At 49.2% G+C, this 27,506-nt stretch overlaps 1 protein-coding gene across 1 annotated transcript; it reads right to left on the bottom strand.

Annotated features, from left to right (window-relative positions):
- On the bottom strand, positions 1–27,138 carry LOC144487100 (low affinity immunoglobulin epsilon Fc receptor-like). Its single transcript, XM_078205162.1, has 6 exons — positions 27,127–27,138; positions 12,883–12,976; positions 11,051–11,193; positions 8,878–8,984; positions 4,919–4,989; positions 1–1,073 (listed from the first exon to the last, which is right to left on the bottom strand). Exons 1-6 carry the CDS (start codon positions 27,136–27,138, stop codon positions 1,021–1,023), a joined length of 480 nt encoding a protein of 159 aa, XP_078061288.1. The 3' UTR covers positions 1–1,020.
- Between the last annotated feature and the right edge of the window lie 368 nt (positions 27,139–27,506).

Below are 27,506 nucleotides of genomic sequence, written 5' to 3'. Positions count from 1 at the left end.
ACATCTCCTTTAAACCTTGCCCCCTCGCACCTTAAACCTGTGCCCCCCCAGTAATTGACTCTTCCACCCTGGGGGGAAAAAGCTTCTGACTATCCACTCTGTCCCTCATAATCTTGTAGACTTCTATCAGGTCGCCCCTCAACCTCCGTCGTTCCAGTGAGAACAAACCAAGTTTCTCCAACCTCTCCTCATAACTAATGCCCTCCATACCAGGCAACATCCTGGTAAATGTTTTCTGTACCCTCTCCAAAACCTCCCCGTCCTTCTGGTAGTGTGGCGACCAGAATTGAACACTATATTCCAAGCGCGGCCTAACTAAGGTTCTATAAAGCTGCAACATGACTTGTCAATTTTTAAACTCAATTCCCCGGCCGATGAAGGCAAGCATGCCGTATGCCTTCTTGACTACCTTCTCCACCTGCGTTGCCACTTTCAGTGACCTGTATACCTGTACACCCAGATCCCTCTGCCTATCAATACTCTTCAGGGTTCTGCCATTTACTGTATAGTTCCTATCTGTATTAGACCTTCCAAAATGCATTAGCTCACATTTGTGGAGCAGCAAAATGAAGCAGCTTAGCTCTTAACCGTTGAGCAATCTTTAAACACGAAAAGAATCAACTCAAATTTCCAACTCATCACTATTTCAGTTCCAATTGAGCAACACGCTTCATATTGACTTAAAACCCACTTTAAATACAGTTAGCAAACCCAGGCATACTTGCGATAAATTACTGAAGAAAGTCTGTCAAGTTGTCAGACAGACTGTACGGAGAGAGAGAGAGACAGAGCAAACTTATGTTGTAAAACAGCTCCAGCCAGCAACTGAAAAGAGAAAAGTAATTCTCTGATACAAAACTAGCTCCTCTCATCAACCACATGATCATATGACCCTGTACACCTAAACTCACCTTCCCTTCCTTCAGTCAAAAACAAAAATACTCCAGGGGAAATATCCAGTTATAAACAGAAGTCCATTTGCTCTATCCTAAGTACGCATTACATGGTTAAAATGAGTAATTATCCTGCTTTCCCAGCATCTGAGCTGCATGTTTTGCAAACACACCGACTCCCTTCAGAAAAAAGAAACATTCTTCAGCAACAGAAACGATATCAGAAGCACAGCATCATCCCACACGGTACACCACAGCGATATTGCAAAAATATTAACAATTAGGATCATCTTTCTCGTGGTTAAACGATTGAGATTGAGAAATCACGAACTCCCAGTGGCTTGGAACCTCTTAGAAGAGTCGAGAAGGTTCTGGAAAGTTCCAGGAGGTGAGGCTCGACGTGGTACTGAGTCCCACACACACAACGGCAAGATCCCAGGTTGGGACATCCCGTTACAAATGGTGAACTGGGCGCTGGCGAGGGGGTTTAAGAGTCAGCAAGGGGTACGAACTCATGACTGACAGACAGAAGGAGACAACTCGAATGGACAAAAGCCAGAACACTTGGAAATAAATTCACAAAATCCCTTGAAGAGTATACGGGGTGGAGGAGTAGCGTTAAGAAAGAAATTAGGAGGGCAAAATGGGGACACGAGATTGTTTTGGCAGACAAGGCAAAGGAGAATCCAAAGAGCTTCTATAAATACATCAAGGGCAAAAGAGTAACAAGGGAGAGAGTAGGGCCTCTCAAGGATCAACAAGGTCATTTATGTGCCGATCCACAAGAGATGGGTGAGATCCTAAATGAATATTTCTCATCAGAATTTACTGCTGAGAAAAGCATGGATGTTCGGGAACTTGGGGAAATAAATAGTGATGTCTTGAGGAGAGTACATATTACAGAGAAGGAGGTACTGGAAGTCTTAAAGCGCATCAAGGTAGATAAATCCCCGGGATCAGATGAAGTGTATCCCAGGACATTGTGGGAGGCTAGGGAGGAAATTGTGGGTCCCCTAGCAGAGATATTTGAATCATCGATAGTCACGGGTGAGGTGCCTGAAGATTGAAGGGTGGCAAATGTTGTGCCTTTGTTTAAAAAGGGCGGCAGGGAAAAGCCTGGGAACTACAGGCCAGTGAGCCTCACATCTGTGGTGGGTAAGTTGTTGGAAGGTATTTTGAGAGACAGGATCTTCAGGCATTTAGAGACGCAAGGACTGATTAGGGACAGTCAGCATGGCTTTGTGAGTGGAAAATCATGTCTCACAAATTTGATAGAGTTTTTTGAAGGGGTAACCAAGAAGGTAGATGAGTGCAGTGCAGTTGATGTTGTCTACACAACTTTAGCAAGACTTTTGACAAGGTACTGCATGATAGGTTGTTGCATGAGGTTAAATCTCATGGGATCCAGGGTGAGGTATCTAAATGGATACAAAATTGGCTTCTTGACAGAAGCCGGAGGCTGGTTGTAGAGGGTAGTTTTTCAAACTGGAGGCCTATGACCAGCGGTGTGCCTCTGGGATCAGTGCTGGGCCCACTGTTATTTGTCATTTATATTAATGATTTGGATGAGAATATAGGAGGCATGGTTAGTAAGTTTGCAGATGACACCAAGATTGGTGGCATAGTGGACAGTGAAGAAAGTTATCTCCGATTGCAATGGGACCTTGATCAATTGGGCCAGTGGGCTGACGAATGGCAGATGGAGTTTAATTTAGATAAATGCGAGGTGATGCATTTTGGTAGATTGAACCAGGGCAGGACTTACTCAGTTAATGGGAGGGCATTGGGGAGAGTTACAGAACAAAGAGATCGAGGGGTACATGTTCATAGCTCCTTGAAAGTGGAGTCACAGGTGGACAGAGTGGTGAAGAAGGCATTCGGCATGCTTGGTTTCATCGGTCAGAACATTGAATACAGGAGTTGGGACGTCTTGTTGAAGTTGTACAAGACATTGGTAAGGCCACACTTGGAATATTGTGTACAGTTCTGGTCACCCTATGATAGAAAGGATATTATTAAACTAGAAAGAGTGCAGAAAAGATTTACTAGGATGCTACCGGGATTTGATGGTTTGAGTTATAAGGAGAGGCTGGAGAGACTGGGACTTTTTTCCCTGAGCGTAGGAGGCTGAGGGGTGATCTTATAGAGGTCTATAAAATAATGAGGGGCAAAGATCAGCTGGACAGTCAATATCTTTTCCCAAAGGTAGGGGAGTCTAAAACTAGAGGGCATAGGTTTAAGGTGAGAGGGGATAGATACAAAAGTGTCCAGAGGGGCAATTATTTCACACAGAGAGAGGTGGGTGTCTGGAACAAGCTGCCAGAGGCAGTAGTAGAGGCGGGTACAATTTTGTCTTTTAAAAAGCATTTAGACAGTTACATGGGTAAGATGGGTACAGAGGGATATGGGCCAAACACGGGCAATTGGGACGAGCTTAGGGGTTTGAATAAAAAAGGGCGGTATGGACAAGTTGGCCGAAGGGCCAGTTTCCATGCTGTAAACCTCTATGACTCTGTGACTCTGTTACACGCAGATTACAACACAGCATCGTGAGGGGGGGGTGGGGAGTGCGGAGGGGAGAGAGACTGGAACATTCACAAATTATATATCAGTCCTTCAGCTGAGAAAGGAAATAATGACGCACAGGAGAGGACACACTGGGGAACAGAGGGATATCGAGAGAGGACACACTGGGGAACAGAGGGATATAGAGAGAGGACACACTGGGGAACAGAGGGATATAGAGAGAGGACACACTGGGGAACAGAGGGATATAGAGAGAGGACACACTGGGGAACAGAGGGATATAGAGAGAGGACACACTGGGGAACAGTGGGATATAGAGAGAGGACACACTGGGGAACAGAGGGATATAGAGAGAGGACACACTGGGGAACAGAGGGATAGAGAGAGAGGACACACTGGGGAACAGAGGGATATAGAGAGAGGACACACTGGGGAACAGAGGGATACAGAGAGAGGACACACTGGGAACAGAGGGATAGAGAGAGAGGACACACTGGGGAACAGAGGGATATAGAGAGAGGACACACTGGGGAACAGAGGGATACAGAGAGGACACACTGGGGAACAGAGGGATATAGAGAGAGGACACACTGGGGAACAGCGGGATACACAGAGAGGACACACTGGGGAACAGAGGGATATAGAGAGAGGACACACTGGGGAACAGCGGGATACACAGAGAGGACACACTGGGGAACAGAGGGATATAGAGAGAGGACACACTGGGGAACAGAGGGATATAGAGCGAGGACACACTGAGGAACAGTGGGATATAGAGAGAGGACACACTGGGGAACAGAGGGATATAGAGAGAGGACACACTGGGGAACAGAGGGATATAGAGAGAGGACACACTGGGGAACAGAGGGATACAGAGAGAGGACACACTGGGGAACAGAGGGATATAGAGAGAGGACACACTGGGGAACAGAGGGATATAGAGAGAGGACACACTGGGGAACAGAGGGATATAGAGAGAGGACACACTGGGGAACAGAGGGATATAGAGAGAGGACACACTGGGGAACAGAGGGATATAGAGAGAGGACACACTGGGGAACAGAGGGATATAGAGAGAGGACACACTGGGGAACAGAGGGAAATAGAGAGAGGACACACTGGGGAACAGAGGGATACAGAGAGAGGACACACTGGGGAACAGAGGGATATAGAGAGAGGACACACTGGGGAACAGAGGGATATAGAGAGAGGACACACTGGGGAACAGAGGGATATAGAGGCGGGACACGCTGAGGAATTTTTGGACATTGGCCGGTTGGGGTTGGTGACGGGGGGGGGGGGGGGGGGTGGGGGAGGGGGCGGGGTTGAGGGTAAGTGTGGAGGGTGTGGGGATATTTACTCAATTCTGAGTCTCTCGTTCTGTGACCCAGTCTCTCTTCAGGGACAATATTTCTCAAAGTCAGCTGCCCCGATGCAGGATGGAGTCCGTTTCTCACAGATAAAATGGTGAGTGTTGGTACAACGGGCATCATTCCAACCTACACTCCGCAACGCGGCACAGTTTTCAATGCCCCAATGATTCGGTTCACCTCGAGCCCATGCAGGATACCTGGAAAATGGGATGTTAAAAACCTTCAGAGAAATCCAACTAATCCCAGCATAGAAAAAAATCCAACAGCTAAACTAATCCCACTGTCCAGCTCTCTCCCCATAGCCCTGTATCAATCCCAAACTAATCCCACTGTCCCACTCACTCCCCATAGCCCTGTATCAATCCCCAAACTCATCCCTCTGTCCGACTCTCTCCTAATAGCCCTGTATCAATCCCCAAACTAATCCCACTGCCCCGCTTTGTCCCCATAGCCCTGTATCAATCCCCAAACTCCTCCCACTTTCCCGCTCTCTTCCCATAGCCCTGTATCAATCCCAAACTAATCCCACTGTCCCGCTCTCTCCCCATAGACCTGTATCAATCCTCCAACTAATACCAGTATCCCACTCTCTCCCCATAGCCCTGTATCAACCCCCAAACTCCTCCCACTTTTCCGCTATCTTCCCAGAGCCCTGTATCACCCCCCAAACTCCTCCCACTTTCCCGCTCTCTTCCCATAGCCCTGTATCAACCCCCAAACTCCTCCCACTTTCCCGCTCTCTTCCCATAGCCCTGTATCAACCCCCAAACTCCTCCCACTTTCCCGCTCTCTTCCCATAGCCCTGTATCAACCCCCAAACTCCTCCCACTTTCCCGCTCTCTTCCCATAACCCTGTATCAACCCCAAACTAATTCCACTGCCCCACTCTCTCCCCATAGCTCTGTATCAATCCCCAAACTAATCCCACTGCCTCACTCTCTCCCCAGAGCCCTGTATCAATCCCAAACTAATCCCACTGTCCCACTCTCTCCCCATAGCCTTGTATCAATCCCAAACTAATCCCACTGTCCCACTCTCTCCCCATAGCCCTGTATCAATCCCAAACTAATCCCACTGTCCCACTCTCTCCCCATAGCCCTGTATCAAACCCCAAACTAATCCCACTGCCCCACTCTCTCCCCATAGCCCTGTATCAATCCCCAAACTAATCCCACTGCCCCGCACTCTCCCCATAGTCTTGTATCAAACCCCAAACTAATCCCACGGCCCCACTCTCTCCCCATAGCCCTGTATCAATCCCCAAACTAATCCCACTGCCCCGCTCTCTCCCCATAGCCCTGTATCAAACTCCAAACTGATCCCACTGCCCCACTCTCTCCCCATAGCCCTGTTTCAATCCCCAAACTAATCCCACTGTCCTGCTCTCTATGCATAAACCTGTATCAATCCCCAAACAAATCCCACTGTCCCGCTCCTTCCCCATAGCACTGCATCGATCCCAAATTAACCCCACTATCCCATTCTTGCCCATGGACCTGTATCAATCCTCCAATTTATCACACTCTCTCCCCATAGCCCTGTATCAATCCCCAAACAAATTCCACTGTCCCGCTCTCTCCCCATAGACCTGTATCAATCCCCAAACTAATCCCACTGTCCCAGTCTCTCCCCATAGCCCTGTATCAATCCCAAACTAATCCCACTGTCCCACTCTCTCCCCATAGCCCTGTATCAATCCCCAAACAAATTCCACTGTCCCGCTCTCTCCCCATAGCCCTGTATCAATCCCCAAACTAATCCCACTGTCCCAGTCTCTCCCCATAGCCCTGTATCAATCCCAAACTAATCCCACTGTCCCACTCTCTCCCCATAGCCCTGTATCAATCCCCAAACTAATCCCACTGTCCTGCTCTCTCCCCATAGCCCTGTATCAATCCCAAACTAATCCCACTGTCCCAGTCTCTCCCCATAGCCCTGTATCAATCCCAAACGAATCCCACTGTCCCACTCTCTCCCCATAGCCCTGTATCAATCCCCAAACTAATCCCACTGTCCTGCTCTCTCCCCATAGCCCTGTATCAATACCCAAACTAATCCCACTGTCCCGCTCCTTCCCCATAGCCCTGTATCAATCCCCAAACTAATCCCACTGTCCCACTCTCTCCCCATAGCCCTGTATCAATCCCAAACTAATCCCACTGTCCCACTCTCTCCCCATAGCCCTGTATCAATCCCCAAACTAATCCCACTGTCCCGCTCTCTCCCCATAGACCTGTATCAATCCCAAACTAATCCCACTGTCCCGCTCTCTCCCCATAGACCTGTATCAATCCTCCAACTAATACCAGTATCCCACTCTCTCCCCATAGCCCTGTATCAATCCCAAACTAATCCCACTGTCCCGCTCTCTCCCCATAGACCTGTATCAATCCCCAAACTAATCCCACTGTCCTGCTCTCTCCCCATAGACCTGTATCAATCCCCAAACTAATCCCACTGCCCCGCTCTCTCCCCATAGCCCTGTATCAATCCCCAAACTAATCCCACTGCCCCACTCTCTCCCCATAGCCCTGTATCAATCCCCAAACTCCACCCACTTTCCCGCTCTCTTCCCATAGCCCTGTATCAACCCCAAACTAATCCCACTGCCTCACTCTCTCACCATAGACCTGTATCAATCCCCAAACTAATCCCACTGTCCCGCTTTCTCACCATAGCCCTGTATCAATCCCCAAACTAATCAAACTGCACCACTCTCTCCCCATAGCCCTGTATCAAACTCCAAACTGATCCCACTGTCCCACTCTCTCCCATAGACCTGTATCAATCCCCAAACTAATCCCACTGCCCCTCTCTCCCCCCCATAGCCCTGTATCAATCCCAAACTAATCCCACTGCCCCACTCTCCCCCCATAGCCCTGTATCAATCCCAAACTGATCCCACTGTCCCGCTCTCTCCCCATAGCCCTGTCGCAAACCCCAAACTGATCCCACTGTCCCACTCTCTCCCCATAGCCCTGTCGCAAACCCAAACTGATCCCATTGCCCCACTCTCTCCCCATAGCCCTGTACCAATCCCAAACTATTCCCACTGTCCCACTCTCTCCCCATAGCCCTGTATCAATCCCCAAACTAATCCCACTGCCCCACTCTCTCCCCATAGCCCTGTATCAATCCCCAAACTAATCCCACTGCCCCACTCTCTCCCCATAGCCCTGTATCAATCCCCACACTAATCCCACTGCCCCACTCTCTCCCCATAGCCCTGTATCAATCCCCAAACTAATCCCACTGCCCCGCTCTCTCCCCATAGCCCTGTATCAATCCCCAAACTAATCCCACTGTCCCGCTCTCTCCCCATAGACCTGTATCAATCCCAAACTAATCCCACTGTCCCACTCTCTCCCCATTGCCCTGTATCAATCCCCAAACTAATCCCACTGCCCCACTCTCTCCCCATAGCCCTGTATCAATCCCCACACTAATCCCACTGCCCCACTCTCTCCCCATAGCCCTGTATCAATCCCCAAACTAATCCCACTGCCCCGCTCTCTCCCCATAGCCCTGTATCAATCCCCAAACTAATCCCACTGTCCCGCTCTCTCCCCATAGACCTGTATCAATCCCAAACTAATCCCACTGTCCCGCTCTCTCCCCATAGACCTGTATCAATCATAAACTAATCCCACTGCCCCGCGCTCTCCCCATAGACCTGTATCAATCCCCAAACTAATCCCACTGCCCCGCTCTCTCCCATAGCCCTGTATCAATTCCCAAACTAATCCCACTGCCCCGCTCTCTCCCCATAGCCCTGTATCAATCCCCAAACTAATCCCACTGCCCCGCTCTCTCCCCATAGCCCTGTATCAATTCCCAAACTAATCCCACTGCCCCGCTCTCTCCCCATAGCCCTGTATCAATCCCCAAACTAATCCCACTGCCCCGCTCTCTCCCCATAGCCCTGTATCAATTCCCAAACTAATCCCACTGCCCCACTCTCTCCCCATAAGCCTGTATCAATCCCCAAACTAATCCCACTGCCCCACTCTCTCCCCATAGCCCTGTATCAAACCCCAAACTACACATATTGCCCCATTCTCGCCCGATGCGATGTTGGGACTCACCTCAAAGGGGTCCCATCCACCCAGGTAAAGTTTCCATCTCTCTTTGTGTCTCTGAGTCCAATCCAATAGTCACTTTCCTTGAACTCAGAAGAATTGATGATTAAATCCTGTAGCAAAAATAATGAGAGGGATTGAGGATTCACTGCCACAGTTCACACACAAAGCTGCCGATCTCCATATTTACTCTGTATCTCACCCCGTGCTGTACCTGTCCTGGGAGTGTTTGATGGGGACAGTGCAGAGGGAGCTTTACTCTGTATCTCACCCCGTGCTGTTCCTGTCCTGGGAGTGTTTGATGGGGGACAGTGTAGAGGGAGCTTTACTCTGTATCTAACCCCGTGCTGTACCTGTCCTGGGAGTGTTTGATGGGGGACAGTGTAGAGGGAGCTTTACTCTGTATCTAACCCCGTGCTGTACCTGTCCTGGGAGTGTTTGATGGGGGACAGTGTAGAGGGAGCTTTACTCTGTATCTAACACCGTGCTGTACCTGTCCTGGGAGTGTTTGATGGGGGACAGTGTCGAGGGAGCTTTGCTCTGTATCTAACCACGTGCTGTACCTGTCCTGGGAGTGTTTGATGGGGACAGTGTAGAGGGAGCTTTACTCTGTATCTAACCCCGTGCTGTACCTGTCCTGGGAGTGTTTGATGGGGGACAGTGTAGAGGGAGCTTTACTCTGTATCTAACCCTGTGCTGTACCTGTCCTGGGAGTGTTTGATGGGGGACAGTGTAGAGGGAGCTTTACTCTGTATCTAACCCTGTGCTGTACCTGTGCTGGGAGTGTTTGATGGGGGTCAGTGTCGAGGGAGCTTTACTCTGTATCTAACCCTGTGCTGTACCTGTCCTGGGAGTGTTTGATGGGGGTCAGTGTAGAGGGAGCTTTACTCTGTATCTAACCCCGTGCTGTACCTGTCCTGGGAGTGTTTGATGGGGACAGTGTAGAGGGAGCTTTACTCTGTATCTAACCCCGTGCTGTACCTGTCCTGGGAGTGTTTGATGGGGGTCAGTGTAGAGGGAGCTTTACTCTGTATCTAACCCCGTGCTGTACCTGTCCTGGGAGTGTTTGATGGGGGGACAGTGTAGAGGGAGCTTTACTCTGTATCTAACCCCGTGCTGTACCTGTCCTGGGAGTGTTTGATGGGGGACAGTGTAGAGGGAGCTTTACTCTGTATCTAACCCCGTGCTGTACCTGTCCTGGGAGTGTTCGATGGGGACAGTGCAGAGGGAGCTTTACTCTGTATCTCACCCCAGGCTGTACCTGTCCTGGGAGTGTTTGATGGGGACAGTGTAGAGGGAGCTTTACTCTGTATCTTACCCCGTGCTGTACCTGTCCTGGGAGTGTTTGATGGGGACAGTGTAGAGGGAGCTTTACTCTGTATCTAACCCCATGCTGTACCTGTCCTGGGAGTGTTTGATGGGGACAGTGTAGAGGGATCTTTACTCTGTATCTAACCCCGTGCTGTACCTGTCCTGGGAGTGTTTGATGGGGACAGTGTAGAGGGAGCTTTACTCTGTATCTAACCCCGTGCTGTACCTGTCCTGGGAGTGTTTGATGGGGGTCAGTGTAGAGGGAGCTTTACTCTGTATCTAACCCCGTGCTGTACCTGTCCTGGGAGTGTTTGATGGGGGGACAGTGTAGAGGGAGCTTTACTCTGTATCTAACCCCGTGCTGTACCTGTCCTGGGAGTGTTTGTTGGGGGACAGTGTAGCGGGAGCTTTACTCTGTATCTAACCCCGTGCTGTACCTGTCCTGGGAGTGTTCGATGGGGACAGTGTAGAGGGATCTTTACTCTGTATCTAACCCCGTGCTGTACCTGTCCTGGGAGTGTTTGATGGGGACAGTGTAGAGGGAGCTTTACTCTGTATCTAACCCCATGCTGTACCTGTCCTGGGAGTGTTTGATGGGGACAGTGTAGAGGGAGCTTTACTCTGTATCTAACCCCGTGCTGTACCTGTCCTGGGAGTGTTTGATGGGGACAGTGTAGAGGGAGCTTTACTCTGTATCTAACCCCGTGCTGTACCTGTCCTGGGAGTGTTTGATGGGGGACAGTGTAGAGGGAGCTTTACTCTGTATCTAACCCCGTGCTGTACCTGTCCTGGGAGTGTTTGATGGGGGACAGTGTAGGGGGATATTGTCTCTCTAACACACTCTGACAGATGTTGCTGTCATTCTCACCTGTTTCTGTTTTGAATTAATGATGATGAGTTGTGAGTTGAGGGATTCACATTCTTGATTTGCCGAGACCCAGTTTTTAAGTTCTGTCGAGAATCTGTAGCAGCTTTGGTTATACATTTTCCAGCCGCTCGGACAGTGAAACTCTGAGAAAGAATAATGATTTCAGTCAGAAAAATACATTGGATCGTCAGGAACAGGAGGAGGCCATTCAGCCCCTCTCTCTCTCTCTCGAGCCTGTTACACAGGAACAGGAGGAGGCCATTCAGCCTCTCTCTCTCTCCAGACTGTTACACAGGAACAGGAGGACGCCATTCAGCCCCTCTCTCTCTCCAGACTGTTACACAGGAACAGGAGGGGGCCATTCAGCCCCTTTCTTGAGCCTGTTACACAGGAACAGGAGGAGGCCATTCAGCCCCTCTCTCTCTCGAGCCTGTTACACAGGAACAGGAGGAGGCCATTCAGCCTCTTTCTCCAGCCTGTTACATAGGAACAGGAGGAGGCCATTCAGCCCCTCTCTCTCCAGCCTGTTACACAGGAACAGGAGGTGACCATTCAGCCCCTCTCTCTCCAGCCTGTTACACAGGAACAGGAGGAGGCCCCATTCAGCCTCTCTCTCTCCAGCCTGTTACAGAGGAACAGGAGGAGGCCCATTCAGCCCCTCTCTCTCTCAAGCCTGTTACACAGGAACAGGAGGAGGCCATTCAGCCCCTCTCTCTCTCCAGCCTGTTACACAGGAACAGGAGGAGGCCATTCAGCCCCTCTCTGTCTCTCGAGCCTGTTACATAGGAACAGGAGGAGGCCATTCAGCCCCTCTCTCTCTCGAGCCTGTTACACAGGAACAGGAGGAGGCCATTCAGCCCCTTTCTTGAGCCTGTTACACCAGGAACAGGAGGAGGCCATTCAGCCCCTCTCTCTCTCCAGCCTGTTACACAGGAACAGGAGGAGGCCCATTCAGCCCCTCTCTCTCCAGCCTGTTACACAGGAACAGGAGGAGGCCATTCAGCCCCTCTCTCTCTCCAGCCTGTTACACAGGAACAGGAGGAGGCCATTCAGCCCCTCTCTGTCTCTCGAGCCTGTTACATAGGAACAGGAGGAGGCCATTCAGCCCCTCTCTCTCTCCAGACTGTTACACAGGAACAGGAGGAGGCCATTCAGCCCCTCTCTCTCTCTCCAGCCTGTTACACAGGAACAGGAGGAGGCCCATTCAGCCCCTCTCTCTCGAGCCTGTTACACAGAAACAGGAGGAGGCCATTCAGCCCCTCTCTCTCCAGCCTGTTACACAGGAACAGGAGGAGGCCCATTCAGCCCCTCTCTCTCGAGCCTGTTACACAGGAACAGGAGGAGGCCATTCAGCCCCTTTCGCGAGCCTGTTACACAGGAACAGGAGGAGGCCCATTCAGCCCCTCTTTCTCTCCAGACTGTTACACAGTAACAGGAGGAGGCCATTCAGCCCCTCTCTCTCTCCAGACTGTTACACAGGAACAGGGGGAGGCCATTCAGCCCCTCTCTCTCTCCAGCCTGTTACATAGGAACGGGAGGAGGCCATTCAGCCCCTCTCTCTCTCCAGACTGTTACACAGGAACAGGAGGAGGCCATTCAGCCCCTCTCTCTCGAGACTGTTACACAGTAACAGGAGGAGGCCATTCAGCCCCTCATCGGTGGCAAGCTGCCAGAATCTCAGGTCGGCTCAGAGCGGTCCTGTTCCCGTGTGGAACTTGCGGCATTCTGAGTTGGATGTGGTGGGTCGTGGGGTTCGGGTTCGAGGTCCCTGAAAGGACAGAGGGTACAAGACAGGGCAGTGGGCGCCAGTGCGTTGCCCGGCACGAAATTACCTGAGCAGTTTCGAAGAAATCTACACAGTGATCTTGCAATCTCAGACAAATTCTGGAACTTCCCATCCAGCTCCAATAACTGCTCTTTCATCATCTGTGGGTCTGAGAAATGGAATTAATAGCAGTCCGCATGAACCGGTGAGCACCTGCTCCCGGGTTTGAATGTATGAGTAAACTAAATTTCAAATTGATGTCTCAAGAGAGTTTCCCGCAAGTCACTTATATCAGAGTGTTACAGTGAGGGGTGTGGGGTATATCAGAGTGTTACAGTGAGGGGTGTGGGATATATCAGAGTGTTACAGTGAGGGGTGTGGGATATATCAGAGTGTTACAGTGAGGGGTGTGGGGTGTATCAGAGTGTTACAGTGAGGGGGGTGGGATATATCAGAGTGTTACAGTGAGGGGTGTGGGATATATCAGAGTGTTACAGTGAGGGGTGTGGGATATATCAGAGTGTTACAGTGAGGGGGGTGGGATATATCAGAGTGTTACAGTGAGGGGTGTGGGATATATCAGAGTGTTACAGTGAGGGGTGTGGGATATATCAGAGTGTTACAGTGAGGGGTGTGGGATATATCAGAGTGTTACAGTGAGGGGTGTGGGGTATATCAGAGTGTTACAGTGAGGGGTGTGGGGTATATCAGAGTGTTACAGTGAGGGGTGTGGGGTATATCAGAGTGTTACAGTGAGGGGTGTGGGGTATATCAGAGTGTTACAGTGAGGGGTGTGGGATATATCAGAGTGTTACAGTGAGGGGTGTGGGATATATCAGAGTGTTACAGTGAGGGGTGTGGGGTATATCAGAGTGCTACAGTGAGGGGTGTGGGATATATCAGAGTGTTACAGTGAGGGGTGTGGGATATATCAGAGTGTTACAGTGAGGGGTGTGGGGTATATCAGAGTGTTACAGTGAGGGGTGTGGGATATATCAGAGTGTTACAGTGAGGGGTGTGGGGTATATCAGAGTGTTACAGTGAGGGGTGTGTGATATATCAGAGTGTTACAGTGAGGGGGGTGGGATATATCAGAGTGTTACAGTGAGGGGTGTGGGATATATCAGAGTGTTACAGTGAGGGGTGTGGGATATATCAGAGTGTTACAGTGAGGGGTGTGGGATATATCAGAGTGTTACAGTGAGGGGTGTGGGGTATATCAGAGTGTTACAGTGAGGGGTGTGGGGTATATCAGAGTGTTACAGTGAGGGGTGTGGGGTATATCAGAGTGTTACAGTGAGGGGTGTGGGGTATATCAGAGTGTTACAGTGAGGGGTGTGGGATATATCAGAGTGTTACAGTGAGGGGTGTGGGATATATCAGAGTGTTACAGTGAGGGGTGTGGGGTATATCAGAGTGTTACAGTGAGGGGTGTGGGATATATCAGAGTGTTACAGTGAGGGGTGTGGGGTATATCAGAGTGTTACAGTGAGGGGTGTGGGGTATATCAGAGTGTTACAGTGAGGGGTGTGGGATATATCAGAGTGTTACAGTGAGGGGTGTGGGGTATATCAGAGTGTTACAGTGAGGGGTGTGGGATATATCAGAGTGTTACAGTGAGGGGTGTGGGGTATATCAGAGTGTTACAGTGAGGGGTGTGGGGTATATCAGAGTGTTACAGTGAGGGGTGTGGGATATATCAGAGTGTTACAGTGAGGGATGTGGGGTATATCAGAGTGTTACAGTGAGGGGTGTGGGATATATCAGAGTGTTACAGTGAGGGGTGTGGGATATATCAGAGTGTTACAGTGAGGGGTGTGGGATATATCAGAGTGTTACAGTGAGGGGTGTGGGGTATATCAGAGTGCTACAGTGAGGGGTGTGGGATATATCAGAGTGTTACAGTGAGGGGTGTGGGGTATATCAGAGTGTTACAGTGAGGGGTGTGGGGTATATCAGAGTGTTACAGTGAGGGGTGTGGGATATATCAGAGTGTTACAGTGAGGGGTGTGGGATATATCAGAGTGTTACAGTGAGGGGTGTGGGGTATATCAGAGTGCTACAGTGAGGGGTGTGGGATATATCAGAGTGTTACAGTGAGGGGTGTGGGATATATCAGAGTGTTACAGTGAGGGGTGTGGGGTATATCAGAGTGTTACAGTGAGGGGTGTGGGATATATCAGAGTGTTACAGTGAGGGGTGTGGGGTATATCAGAGTGTTACAGTGAAGGGTGTGGGATATATCAGAGTGTTACAGTGAGTGGTGTGGGATATATCAGAGTGTTACAGTGAGGGGTGTGGGATATATCAGAGTGTTACAGTGAGGGGTGTGGGATATATCAGAGTGTTACAGTGAGGGGTGTGGGGTATATCAGAGTGTTACAGTGAGGAGTGTGGGATATATCAGAGTGTTACAGTGAGGGGTGTGGGATATATCAGAGTGTTACAGTGAGGGGTGTGGGGTATATCAGAGTGCTACAGTCAGGGGTGTGGGGTATATCAGAGTGTTACAGTGAGGGGTGTGGGGTATATCAGAGTGTTACAGTGAGGGGTGTGGGGTATATCAGAGTGCTACAGTGAGGGGTGTGGGGTATATCAGAGTGTTACAGTGAGGGGTGTGGGATATATCAGAGTGTTACAGTGAGGGGTGTGGAGTATATCAGAGTGCTACAGTGAGGGGTGTGGGGTATATCAGAGTGTTACAGTGAGGGGTGTGGGATATATCAGAGTGCTACAGTGAGGGGTGTGGGGTGTACCAGAGTGTTACAGTGAGGGGTGTGGGGTATATCAGAGTGTTACAGTGAGGGGAGTGGGATATGTCAGAGTGTTACAGTGAGGGGTGTGGGATATATCAGAGTGTTACAGTGAGGGGTGTGGGGTATATCAGAGTGTTACAGTGAGGGGTGTGGGATATATCAGAGTGTTACAGTGAGGGGTGTGGGGTATATCAGAGTGTTACAGTGAGGGGTGTGGGGTATATCAGAGTGTGACAGTGAGGGGTGTGGGATAGAACATAGAACATAGAACATTACAGCGCAGAACAGGCCCTTCGGCCCACGATGTAGCACCGACCAGTTAAAAAAAAAAAAAAACTGTGACCCTCCAACCTAAACCAATTTCTTTTCGTCCATGAACCTATCTACGGATCTCTTAAACGCCCCCAAACTAGGCGCATTTACAACTGATGCTGGCAGGGCATTCCAATCCCTCACCACCCTCTGGGTAAAGAACCTACCCCTGACATCGGTTCTATAACTACCCCCCCTCAATTTAAAGCCATGCCCCCTCGTGCTGGATTTCTCCATCAGAGGAAAAAGGCTATCACTATCCACCCTATCTAAACCTCTAATCATCTTATATGTTTCAATAAGATCCCCTCTTAGCCGCCGCCTTTCCAGCGAAAACAATCCCAAATCCCTCAGCCTCTCCTCATAGGATCTCCCCTCCATACCAGGCAACATCCTGGTAAACCTCCTCTGCACCCTCTCCAAAGCCTCCACATCCTTCCTGTAATGTGGGGACCAGAACTGCACACAGTACTCCAAGTGCGGCCGCACCAGAGTTGTGTACAGTTGCAACATAACGCTACGACTCCTAAATTCAATCCCCCTACCAATAAACGCCAAGACACCATATGCCTTCTTAACAACCTTATCTACTTGATTCCCAACTTTCAGGGATCTATGCACACATACACCTAGATCCCTCTGCTCCTCCACACTATTCAAAGTCCTCCCGTTAGCCCTATACTCAACACATCTGTTATTCCTACCAAAGTGAATTACCTCACACTTCTCCGCATTAAACTCCATCCGCCACCTCTCGGCCCAACTTTGCAACCTGTCTAAGTCTTCCTGCAAACTACGACACCCTTCCTCACTGTCTACCACACCACCGACTTTGGTGTCATCAGCAAATTTGCTAATCCACCCAACTATACCCTCATCCAGATCATTAATAAATATTACAAACAGCAGTGGCCCCAAAACAGATCCCTGAGGTACACCACTTGTAACCGCACTCCATGATGAATATTTACTATCAACCACCACCCTCTGTTTCCTATCCGCTAGCCAATTCCTGATCCAATTTCCTAGATCACCCCCAATCCCATACATCTGCATTTTCTGCAGAAGCCTACCATGGTGAACCTTATCAAACGCCTTACTAAAATCCATATATACCACGTCCACTGCCTTGCCCCCATCCACCTCCTTGGTCACTTTCTCAAAAAACTCAATAAGGTTAGTAAGGCACGACCTACCTGCCACAAAACCATGCTGACTATCACCTATCAATTCATTACTCTCCAAATAACTATAAATCCTATCCCTTATAATTTTTTCCAACATCTTGCCGACAACAGAAGTGAGACTCACCGGTCTATAATTCCCGGGGAAGTCTCTGTTCCCCTTCTTAAACAATGGGACAACATTCGCTAACCTCCAATCTTCTGGTACTATACCAGAGGCCAACGACGACCTGAAGATCAGAGCCAGGATATATCAGAGTGTTACAGTGAGGGGTGTGGGGTATATCAGAGTGTTACAGTGAGGGGTGAGGGATATATCAGAGTGTTACAGTGAGGGGTGTGGGGTATATCAGAGTGTTACAGTGAGGGGTGTGGGGTATATCAGAGTGTTACAGTGAGGGGTGTGGGATATATCAGAGTGTTACAGTGAGGGGTGTGGGATATATCAGAGTGTTACAGTGAGGGGTGTGGGGTATATCAGAGTGTTACAGTGAGGGGTGTGGGGTATATCAGAGTGTTACAGTGAGGGGTGTGGGATATATCAGAGTGTTACAGTGAGGGGTGTGGGATATATCAGAGTGTTACAGTGAGGGGTGTGGGGTATATCAGAGTGTTACAGTGAGGGGTGTGGGGTATATCAGTGTGTTACAGTGAGGGGTGTGGGGTATATCAGAGTGTTACAGTGAGGGGTGTGGGATATATCAGAGTGTTACAGTGAGGGGTGTGGGGTATATCAGAGTGTTACAGTGAGGGGAGTGGGATATATCAGAGTGTTACAGTGAGGGGTGTGGGATATATCAGAGTGCTACAGTGAGGGGTGTGGGGTATATCAGAGTGTTACAGTGAGGGGTGTGGGATATATCAGTGTGTTACAGTGAGGGGTGTGGGGTATATCAGAGTGTTACAGTGAGGGGTGTGGGATATATCAGAGTGTTACAGTGAGGGGTGTGGGATATATCAGAGTGTTACAGTGAGGGGTGTGGGGTATATCAGAGTGTTACAGTGAGGGGTGTGGGATATATCAGAGTGTTACAGTGAGGGGTGTGGGATATATCAGAGTGTTACAGTGAGGGGTGTGGGGTATATCAGAGTGTTACAGTGAGGGGTGTGGGATATATCAGAGTGTTACAGTGAGGGGTGTGGGGTGTACCAGAGTGTTACAGTGAGGGGTGTGGGGTATATCAGAGTGTTACAGTGAGGGGAGTGGGATATATCAGAGTGTTACAGTGAGGGGTGTGGGGTATATCAGAGTGTTACAGTGAGGGGTGTGGGATATATCAGAGTGTTACAGTGAGGGGAGTGGGATATATCAGAGTGTTACAGTGAGGGGTGTGGGGTATATCAGAGTGTTACAGTGAGGGGTGTGGGGTATATCAGAGTGTTACAGTGAGGGGTGTGGGATATATCAGAGTGTTACAGTGAGGGGTGTGGGGTATATCAGAGTGTTACAGTGAGGGGTGAGGGATATATCAGAGTGTTACAGTGAGGGGCGTGGGGTATATCAGAGTGTTACAGTGAGGGGTGTGGGGTATATCAGAGTGTTACAGTGAGGGGTGTGGGATATATCAGAGTGTTACAGTGAGGGGTGTGGGATATATCGGAGTGTTACAGTGAGGGGTGTGGGGTATATCAGAGTGTTACAGTGAGGGGTGTGGGGTATATCAGAGTGTTACAGTGAGGGGTGTGGGATATATCAGAGTGTTACAGTGAGGGGTGTGGGATATATCAGAGTGTTACAGTGAGTGGTGTGGGATATATCAGTGTGTTACAGTGAGGGGTGTGGGGTATATCAGAGTGTTACAGTGAGGGGTGTGGGGTATATCAGAGTGTTACAGTGAGGGATGTGGGATGTATCAGAATGTTACAGTGAGGGGTGTGGGATATATCAGAGTGTTACAGTGAGGGGTGTGGGATATATCAGAGTGTTACAGTGAGGGATGTGGGATGTATCAGAATGTTACAGTGAGGGGTGTGGGATATATCAGAGTGTTACAGTGAGGGGTGTGGGATATATCAGAGTGTTACAGTGAGGGATGTGGGATGTATCAGAATGTTACAGTGAGGGGTGTGGGATATATCAGAGTGTTACAGTGAGGGGTGTGGGATATATCAGAGTGTTACAGTGAGGGGTGTGGGGTATATCAGAGTGTTACAGTGAGGGGTGTGGGATATATCAGAGTGTTACAGTGAGGGGTGTGGGATATATCAGAGTGTTACAGTGAGGGGTGTGGGATATATCAGAGTGTTACAGTGAGGGGTGTGGGGTATATCAGAGTGTCACAGTGAGGGGTGTGGGATATATCAGAGTGTTACAGTGAGGGGTGTGGGATATATCAGAGTGTTACAGTGAGGGGTGTGGGATATATCAGAGTGTTACAGTGAGGGGTGTGGGATATATCAGAGTGTTACAGTGAGGGGTGTGGGGTATATCAGAGTGTTACAGTGAGGGGTGTGGGATATATCAGAGTGTTACAGTGAGGGGTGTGGGATATATCAGAGTGTTACAGTGAGGGGTGTGGGATATATCAGTGTGTTACAGTGAGGGGTGTGGGGTATATCAGTGTGTTACAGTGAGGGGTGTGGGGTATATCAGTGTGTTACAGTGAGGGGTGTGGGATATATCAGTGTGTTACAGTGAGGGGTGTGGGGTATATCAGTGTGTTACAGTGAGGGGTGTGGGATATATCAGAGTGTTACAGTGAGGGGTGTGGGGTGTATCAGAGTGTTACAGTGAGGGGTGTGGGGTATATCAGAATGTTACAGTGAGGGGTGTGGGGTGTATCAGAGTGTTACAGTGAGGGGTGTGGGATATATCAGAGTGTTACAGTGAGGGGGTGAGCGATATATCAGAGTGTTACAGTGAGGGGTGTGGGATATATCAGAGTGTTACAGTGAGGGATGTGGGATATATCAGAGTGTTACAGTGAGGGGGTGAGCGATATATCAGAGTGTTACAGTGAGGGGTGTGGGATATATCAGATTATTACAGTGAGGGGTGTGGGATATATCAGAGTGTTACAGTGAGGGGTGTGGGATATATCAGTGTGTTACAGTGAAGGGTGTGGGATATATCAGAGTGTTACAGTGAGGGGTGTGGGATATATCAGAGTGTTACAGTGAGGGATGTGGGATATATCAGAGTGTTACAGTGAGGGGGTGAGCGATATATCAGAGTGTTACAGTGAGGGGTGTGGGATATATCAGAGTATTACAGTGAGGGGTGTGGGATATATCAGAGTGTTACAGTGAGGGATGTGGGATATATCAGAGTGTTACAGTGAGGGGGTGAGCGATATATCAGAGTGTTACAGTGAGGGGTGTGGGATATATCAGAGTATTACAGTGAGGGGTGTGGGATTTATCAGAGTGTTACAGTGAGGGGTGTGGGATGTATCAGAGTGTTACAGTGAGGGGTGTGGGATATATCAGTGTGTTACAGTGAAGGGTGTGGGATATATCAGAGTGTTACAGTGAGGGGTGTGGGATATATCAGAGTGTTACAGTGAGGGGTGTGGGATATATCAGAGTGTTACAGTGAGGGGTGTGGGATATATCAGAGTGTTACAGTGAGGGGTGTGGGATATATCAGAGTGTTTCAGTGAGGGGTGTGGGATATATCAGAGTGTTACAGTGAGGGGTGTGGGATATATCAGAGTGTTACAGTGAGGGGTGTGGGATATATCAGAGTGTTACAGTGAGGGGTGTGGGATATATCAGAGTGTTACAGTGAGGGGTGTGGGATATATCAGAGTGTTACAGTGAGGGGTGTGGGATATATCAGAGTGTTACAGTGAGGGGTGTGGGATATATCAGAGTGTTACAGTGAGGGGTGTGGGGTATATCAGAGTGTCACAGTGAGGGGTGTGGGATATATCAGAGTGTTACAGTGAGTCGTGTGGGATATATCAGAGTGTTACAGTGAGGGGTGTGGGGTATATCAGAGTGTTACAGTGAGGGGTGTGGGATATATCAGAGTGTTACAGTGAGGGGTGTGGGATATATCAGAGTGTTACAGTGAGGGGTGTGGGATATATCAGAGTGTTACAGTGAGGGGTGTGGGATATATCAGAGTGTTACAGTGAGGGGTGTGGGATATATCAGAGTGTTACAGTGAGGGCTGTGGGATATATCAGAGTGTTACAGTGAGTGGTGTGGGTAACATCAGAGTGTTACAGGGAGTGGTGTGGGTTACATCAGAGTGTTACAGTGAGGGGTGTGGGATACATCAGAGTGTTACAGTGAGGGGTGTGGGATATATCAGAGTGTTACAGTGAGGGGTGTGGGATATATCAGAGTGTTACAGTGAGGGGTGTGGGATATATCAGAGTGTTACAGTGAGGGGTGTGGGATATATCACAGTGTTACAGTGAGGGGTGTGGGATATATCAGAGTGTCACAGTGAGGGGTGTGGGATATATCAGAGTGTTACAGTGAGGGGTGTGGGATATATCAGAGTGTTCCAGTGAGGGGTGTGGGATATATCAGAGTGTTACAGTGAGGGGTGTGGGATATATCAGAGTGTTACAGTGAGCGGTGTGGGATATATCAGAGTGTTACAGTGAGGGGTGTGGGATATATCAGAGTGTTACAGTGAGGGGTGTGGGATATATCAGAGTGTTACAGTGAGGGGTGTGGGATATATCAGTGTGTTACAGTGAGGGGTGTGCGGTATATCAGAGTGTTACAGTGAGGGGTGTGGGATATATCAGAGTGTTACAGTGAGGGCTGTGGGATATATCAGAGTGTTACAGTGAGGGGTGTGGGGTATATCAGAGTGTTACAGTGAGGGTGTGGGGTATATCAGAGTGTTACAGTGAGGGGTGTTGGGTATATCAGAATGTTACAGTGAGGTGTGTGGGATATATCAGAGTGTTACAGTGAGGGGTGTGGGATATATCAGAGTGTTACAGTGAGCGGTGTGGGATATATCAGAGTGTTACAGTGAGGGGTGTGGGATATATCAGAGTGTTACAGTGAGGGGTGTGGGGTATATCAGAGTGTTACAGTGAGGGGTGTGGGATATATCAGAGTGTTACAGTGAGGGATGTGGGATATATCAGAGTGTTACAGTGAGCGGTGTGGGATATATCAGAGTGTTACAGTGAGGGGTGTGGGGTATATCAGAGTGTTACAGTGAGGGGTGTGGGGTATATCAGTGTGTTACAGTGAGGGGTGTGGGATATATCAGAGTGTTACAGTGAGGGGTGTGTGGTATATCAGAGTGTTACAGTGAGGGGTGTGGGTTACATCAGAGTGTTACAGTGAGTGGTGTGGGTTACATCAGAGTGTTACAGTGAGGGGTGTGGGGTCTATCAGAGTGTTCCTGTGAGGGGTGTGGGATATATCAGAGTGTGACAGTGAGGGGTGTGGGATATATCAGAGTGTTACAGTGAGGGGTGTGGGATATATCAGAGTGTTACAGTGAGGGGAGTGGGATATATCAGAGTGTTACAGTGAGGGGTGTGGGATATATCAGAGTGTTACAGTGAGGGGAGTGGGATATATCAGAGTGTTACAGTGAGGGGTGTGGGGTATATCAGAGTGTTACAGTGAGGGGTGTGGGGTATATCAGAGTGTTACAGTGAGGGGTGTGGGATATATCAGAGTGTTACAGTGAGGGGTGTGGGGTATATCAGAGTGTTACAGTGAGGGGTGAGGGATATATCAGAGTGTTACAGTGAGGGGTGTGGGGTATATCAGAGTGTTACAGTGAGGGGTGTGGGGTATATCAGAGTGTTACAGTGAGGGGTGTGGGATATATCAGAGTGTTACAGTGAGGGGTGTGGGATATATCGGACTGTTACAGTGAGGGGTGTGGGGTATATCAGAGTGTTACAGTGAGGGGTGTGGGGTATATCAGAGTGTTACAGTGAGGGGTGTGGGATATATCAGAGTGTTACAGTGAGGGGAGTGGGATATATCAGCGTGTTACAGTGAGGGGTGTGGGATATATCAGAGTGTCACAGTGAGGGGTGTGGGATATATCAGAGTGTTACAGTGAGGGGTGTGGGATATATCAGAGTGTTACAGTGAGGGGTGTGGGATATATCAGAGTGTTACAGTGAGGGGTGTGGGATATATCAGAGTGTTACAGTGAGGGGTGTGGGATATATCAGTGTGTTACAGTGAGGGGTGTGGGATATATCAGAGTGTTACAGTGAGGGCTGTGGGATATATCAGAGTGTTACAGTGAGGGGTGTGGGGTATATCAGAGTGTTACAGTGAGGGGTGTTGGGTATATCAGAATGTTACAGTGAGGTGTGTGGGATATATCAGAGTGTTACAGTGAGGGGTGTGGGATATATCAGTGTGTTACAGTGAGGGGTGTGGGATATATCAGAGTGTTCCAGTGAGCGGTGTGGGATATATCAGAGTGTTACAGTGAGGGGTGTGGGATATATCAGAGTGTTACAGTGAGCGGTGTGGGATATATCAGAGTGTTACAGTGAGGGGTGTGGGATATATCAGAGTGTTACAGTGAGAGGTGTGGGGTATATCAGAGTGTTACAGTGAGGGGTGTGGGATATATCAGAGTGTTACAGTGAGGGATGTGTGATATATCAGAGTGTTACAGTGAGCGGTGTGGGATATATCAGAGTGTTACAGTGAGGGGTGTGGGATATATCAGTGTGTTACAGTGAGGGGTGTGGGATATATCAGAGTGTTACAGTGAGCGGTGTGGGATATATCAGAGTGTTACAGTGAGGGGTGTGGGATATATCAGAGTGTTACAGTGAGCGGTGTGGGATATATCAGAGTGTTACAGTGAGGGGTGTGGGATATATCAGAGTGTTACAGTGAGCGGTGTGGGATATATCAGAGTGTTACAGTGAGGGGTGTGGGATATATCAGAGTGTTACAGTGAGGGGTGTGGGGTATATCAGAGTGTTACAGTGAGGGGTGTGGGATATATCAGAGTGTTACAGTGAGGGGTGTGGGATATATCAGAGTGTTACAGTGAGGGATGTGGGATATATCAGAGTGTTACAGTGAGGGGTGTGGGGTACAAAGAACAAAGAACAAAGAACAATACAGCACAGGAACAGGCCCTTCGGCCCTCCAAGCCCGCGCCGCTCCCCGGTCCAGGATTGAATCCTGAATCCAGGATCCCCGCCCAATTTTCCAGCCTATCTACATACCAATATCCTATCCACCGAGCTGTCCCTCACAGCTACGATGCTTTGTTCATTACAACCTATTAACTTACCCCCACCCCCCCATTCCAGACCATGTGATCTCCAGGGAGAGGCGAAAACCCAGAGTGAAAAACCCCAGGGCCAATATGGGGAAAAAAAAATCTGGGAAATTCCTCTCCGACCCCCTGAGGCGATCGAAACGAGTCCAGGAGATCACAATGGCCCCGATCGGAAAATGCTTCCCAACCCTAGTCATTTCCACTTCCACGAACACCATATGAATTCCCTGCCCCCGAGACAGGTTCCCAACTATCCGCAGTCTCACTCTGTACTGGCACCAGCAAGATGATTGTAGAATGAAGCCTTGAAACGAGAAACCAGGAACAATTAGCCCGCGCCGCTCCCTGGTCCAAACTAGACCACTCTTTTGTATCCCTCCATTCCCACTCCGTTCATATAGCTGTCTAGATAAGTCTTAAACGTTCCCAGTGTGTCCGCCTCCACCACCTTGCCCGGCAACACATTCCAGGCCCCCACGACCCTCTGTGTGAAATATGTCCTTCTGATATCTGTGTTAAACCTCCCCCCCTTCACCTTGAACCTATGACCCCTCGTGAACGTCACCACCGACCCGGGGAAAAGCTTCCCACCGTTCACCCTATCTATGCCTTTCATATCAGAGTGTGACAGTGAGGGGTGTGGGGTATATCAGTGTGTTACGGTGAGGGGTGTGGGATATATCAGAGTGTTACAGTGAGGGGTGTGTGGTATATCAGAGTGTTACAGTGAGGGGTGTGGGATATATCAGAGTGTTACAGTGAGGGGTGTGGGGTATATCAGATTGTTACAGTGAGGGATGTGGGATATATCAGAGTGTTACAGTGAGGGGTGTGGGTTATATCAGAGTGTTACAGTGAGGGGTGTGGGATATATCAGAGTGTTACTGTGACGGGTGTGGGATATATCAGAGTGTTACAGTGAGGGGTGTGGGGTATATCAGAGTGTTACAGTGAGGGGTCTGGGATATACCAGAGTTTTACAGTGAGGGGTGTGGGATATATCAGAGTGTTACAGTGAGGGGTGTGGGATATATCAGAGTGTTACAGTGAGGGGTGTGGGGTATATCAGAGTGTTACAGTGAGGGGTGTGGGATATATCAGAGTGTTACAGTGATGGGAGTGGGATATATCAAAGTGTTACAGTGAGGGGTGTGGAATATATCAGAGTGTTACAGTGAGAGGTGTGGGATATATCAGAGTGTTACAGTGAGGGCTTTGGGATATATCAGAGTGTTACAGTGAGTGGTGTGGGTTACATCAGAGTGTTACAGTGAGGGGTGTGGGGTCTATCAGAGTGTTACAGTAAGGGGTGTGGGATATATCAGTTTTACAGTGAGGGGTGTGGGATATATCAAAGTGTTACAGTGAGGGGTGTGGGATATATCAGAGTGTTACAGTGAGGGGTGTGGGGTATATCAGAGTGTTACAGTGAGGGGTGTGGGATCTATCAGAGTGTTACAGTGAGGGGTGTGGGATATATCAGAGTGTTACAGTGAGGAGTGTGGGATATATCAGAGTGTTACAGTGAGGGGTGTGGGGTATATCAAAGTGTTACAGTGAGGGGTGTGGAATACATCAGAGTGTTACAGTGAGGGGTGTGGGGTATATCAGAGTGTTACAGTGAGGGGTGTGGGATATATCAGAGTGTTACAGTGAGGGGTGTGGGGTATATCAGAGTGTTACAGTGAGGGGTGTGGGATATATCAGAGTGTTACAGTGAGGGGTGTGGGATATATCAGAGTGTTACAGTGAGGGGTGTGGGATATATCAGTGTTACAGTGAGGGGTGTGGGATATATCAGAGTGTTACAGTGAGGGGTGTGGGATATATCAGAGTGTTACAGTGAGGGGTGTGGGATATATCAGAGTGTTACAGTGAGGGGGGTGGGATATATCAGAGTGTTACAGTGAGGGGTGTGGGATATATCAGAGTGTTACAGTGAGGGGTGTGGGATATATCAGTGTTACAGTGAGGGGTGTGGGATATATCAGTGTTACAGTGAGGGGTGTGGGATGTATCAGAGTGTTTCAGTGAGGTGTGTGGGATATATCAGAGTGTTACAGTGAGGGGTGTGGGATATATCAGAGTGTTACAGTGAGGGGTGTGGGGTATATCAGAGTGTTACAGTGACGGGTGTGGGATATATCAGTGTTACAGTGACGGGTGTGAGATATATCAGAGTGTTCCAGTGAGGGGTGTGGGATATATCAGAGTGTTACAGTGAGGGGTGTGGGATATTTCAGTGTTACAGTGAGGGGTGTGGGATATATCAGAGTGTTACAGTGAGGGGTGTGGGGTATATCAGAGTGTTACAGTGAGGGGTGTGGGGTATATCAGAGTGTTACAGTGAGGGGGGTGGGATATATCAGTGTTACAGTGAGGGGTGTGGGATATATCAGAGTGTTACAGTGACGGGTGTGGGATATATCAGAGTGTTCCAGTGAGGGGTGTGGGATATATCAGAGTGTTACAGTGAGGGGTGTGGGATATTTCAGTGTTACAGTGAGGGGTGTGGGATATTTCAGTGTTACAGTGAGGGGTGTGGGGTATATCAGTGTTACAGTGAGGGGTGTGGGATATATCAGTGTTACAGTGAGGGGTGTGGGATATATCAGAGTGTTACAGTGACGGGTGTGGGATATATCAGAGTGTTCCAGTGAGGGGTGTGGGATATATCAGAGTGTTACAGTGAGGGGTGTGGGATATTTCAGTGTTACAGTGAGGGGGGTGGGATATATCAGTGTTACAGTGAGGGGTGTGGGATATATCAGAGTGTTTCTGTCGTATCCCTCAGTTCTGGAAATATGCAAATTGTTGAAATCAAACGTTACATTTCAAAGCTTCTGGACTGACACATCCCACACCTGGATATCCATGTCGCCCACCCCTTACTCTCCCACTCTGATGTTTCCCACACTGATATCCATAGCTGTGGCGATTCTCATTTTTCCAAAACTCAAATCCAGATTGGGCAGCACGTTGGCACAGTGGGTTAGCACTGCTGCCTCACAGCGCCAGGGACTCGGGTTCGATTCCCGGCTTGGGTCACTGTCTCGAGTCGAGTGTCCACTCTCTCCCCGTGTCTGCGTGGGTCAGACGTGCTGGTTAGGGTGCATTGGCCAATCTAAGTTCTCTGCTTCCTCATGGAGGAGAGTGAAATTCAGGATTATCCTGGAGCCCCCGCTCCCCTCTCTGTCACGGTTACGGTGCGAGGCACATTTACCTACCCTGGACTCTCAGTCCA

This window comes from Mustelus asterias, unplaced genomic scaffold, assembly GCF_964213995.1.
Source record: "Mustelus asterias unplaced genomic scaffold, sMusAst1.hap1.1 HAP1_SCAFFOLD_589, whole genome shotgun sequence".
NCBI classification, from domain to species: domain Eukaryota; kingdom Metazoa; phylum Chordata; class Chondrichthyes; order Carcharhiniformes; family Triakidae; genus Mustelus; species Mustelus asterias.
Note: the sequence above shows the minus strand (reverse complement) of the source record. Positions and strands in the feature narration are given on the sequence as shown.

What these genes read in the sequence shown, in the direction of transcription:
- LOC144487100 (XM_078205162.1), bottom strand. An exon ending in TTAATTCAAAACAGAAACAG is followed by an intron (nt 8,985 to 11,050) that starts GTGAGAATGACA and finishes TTTTTGCTACAG; the next exon opens with GATTTAATCATCAATTCTTC. An exon ending in GTGGATGGGACCCCTTTGAG is followed by an intron (nt 4,990 to 8,877) that starts GTGAGTCCCAAC and finishes CCCATTTTCCAG; the next exon opens with GTATCCTGCATGGGCTCGAG.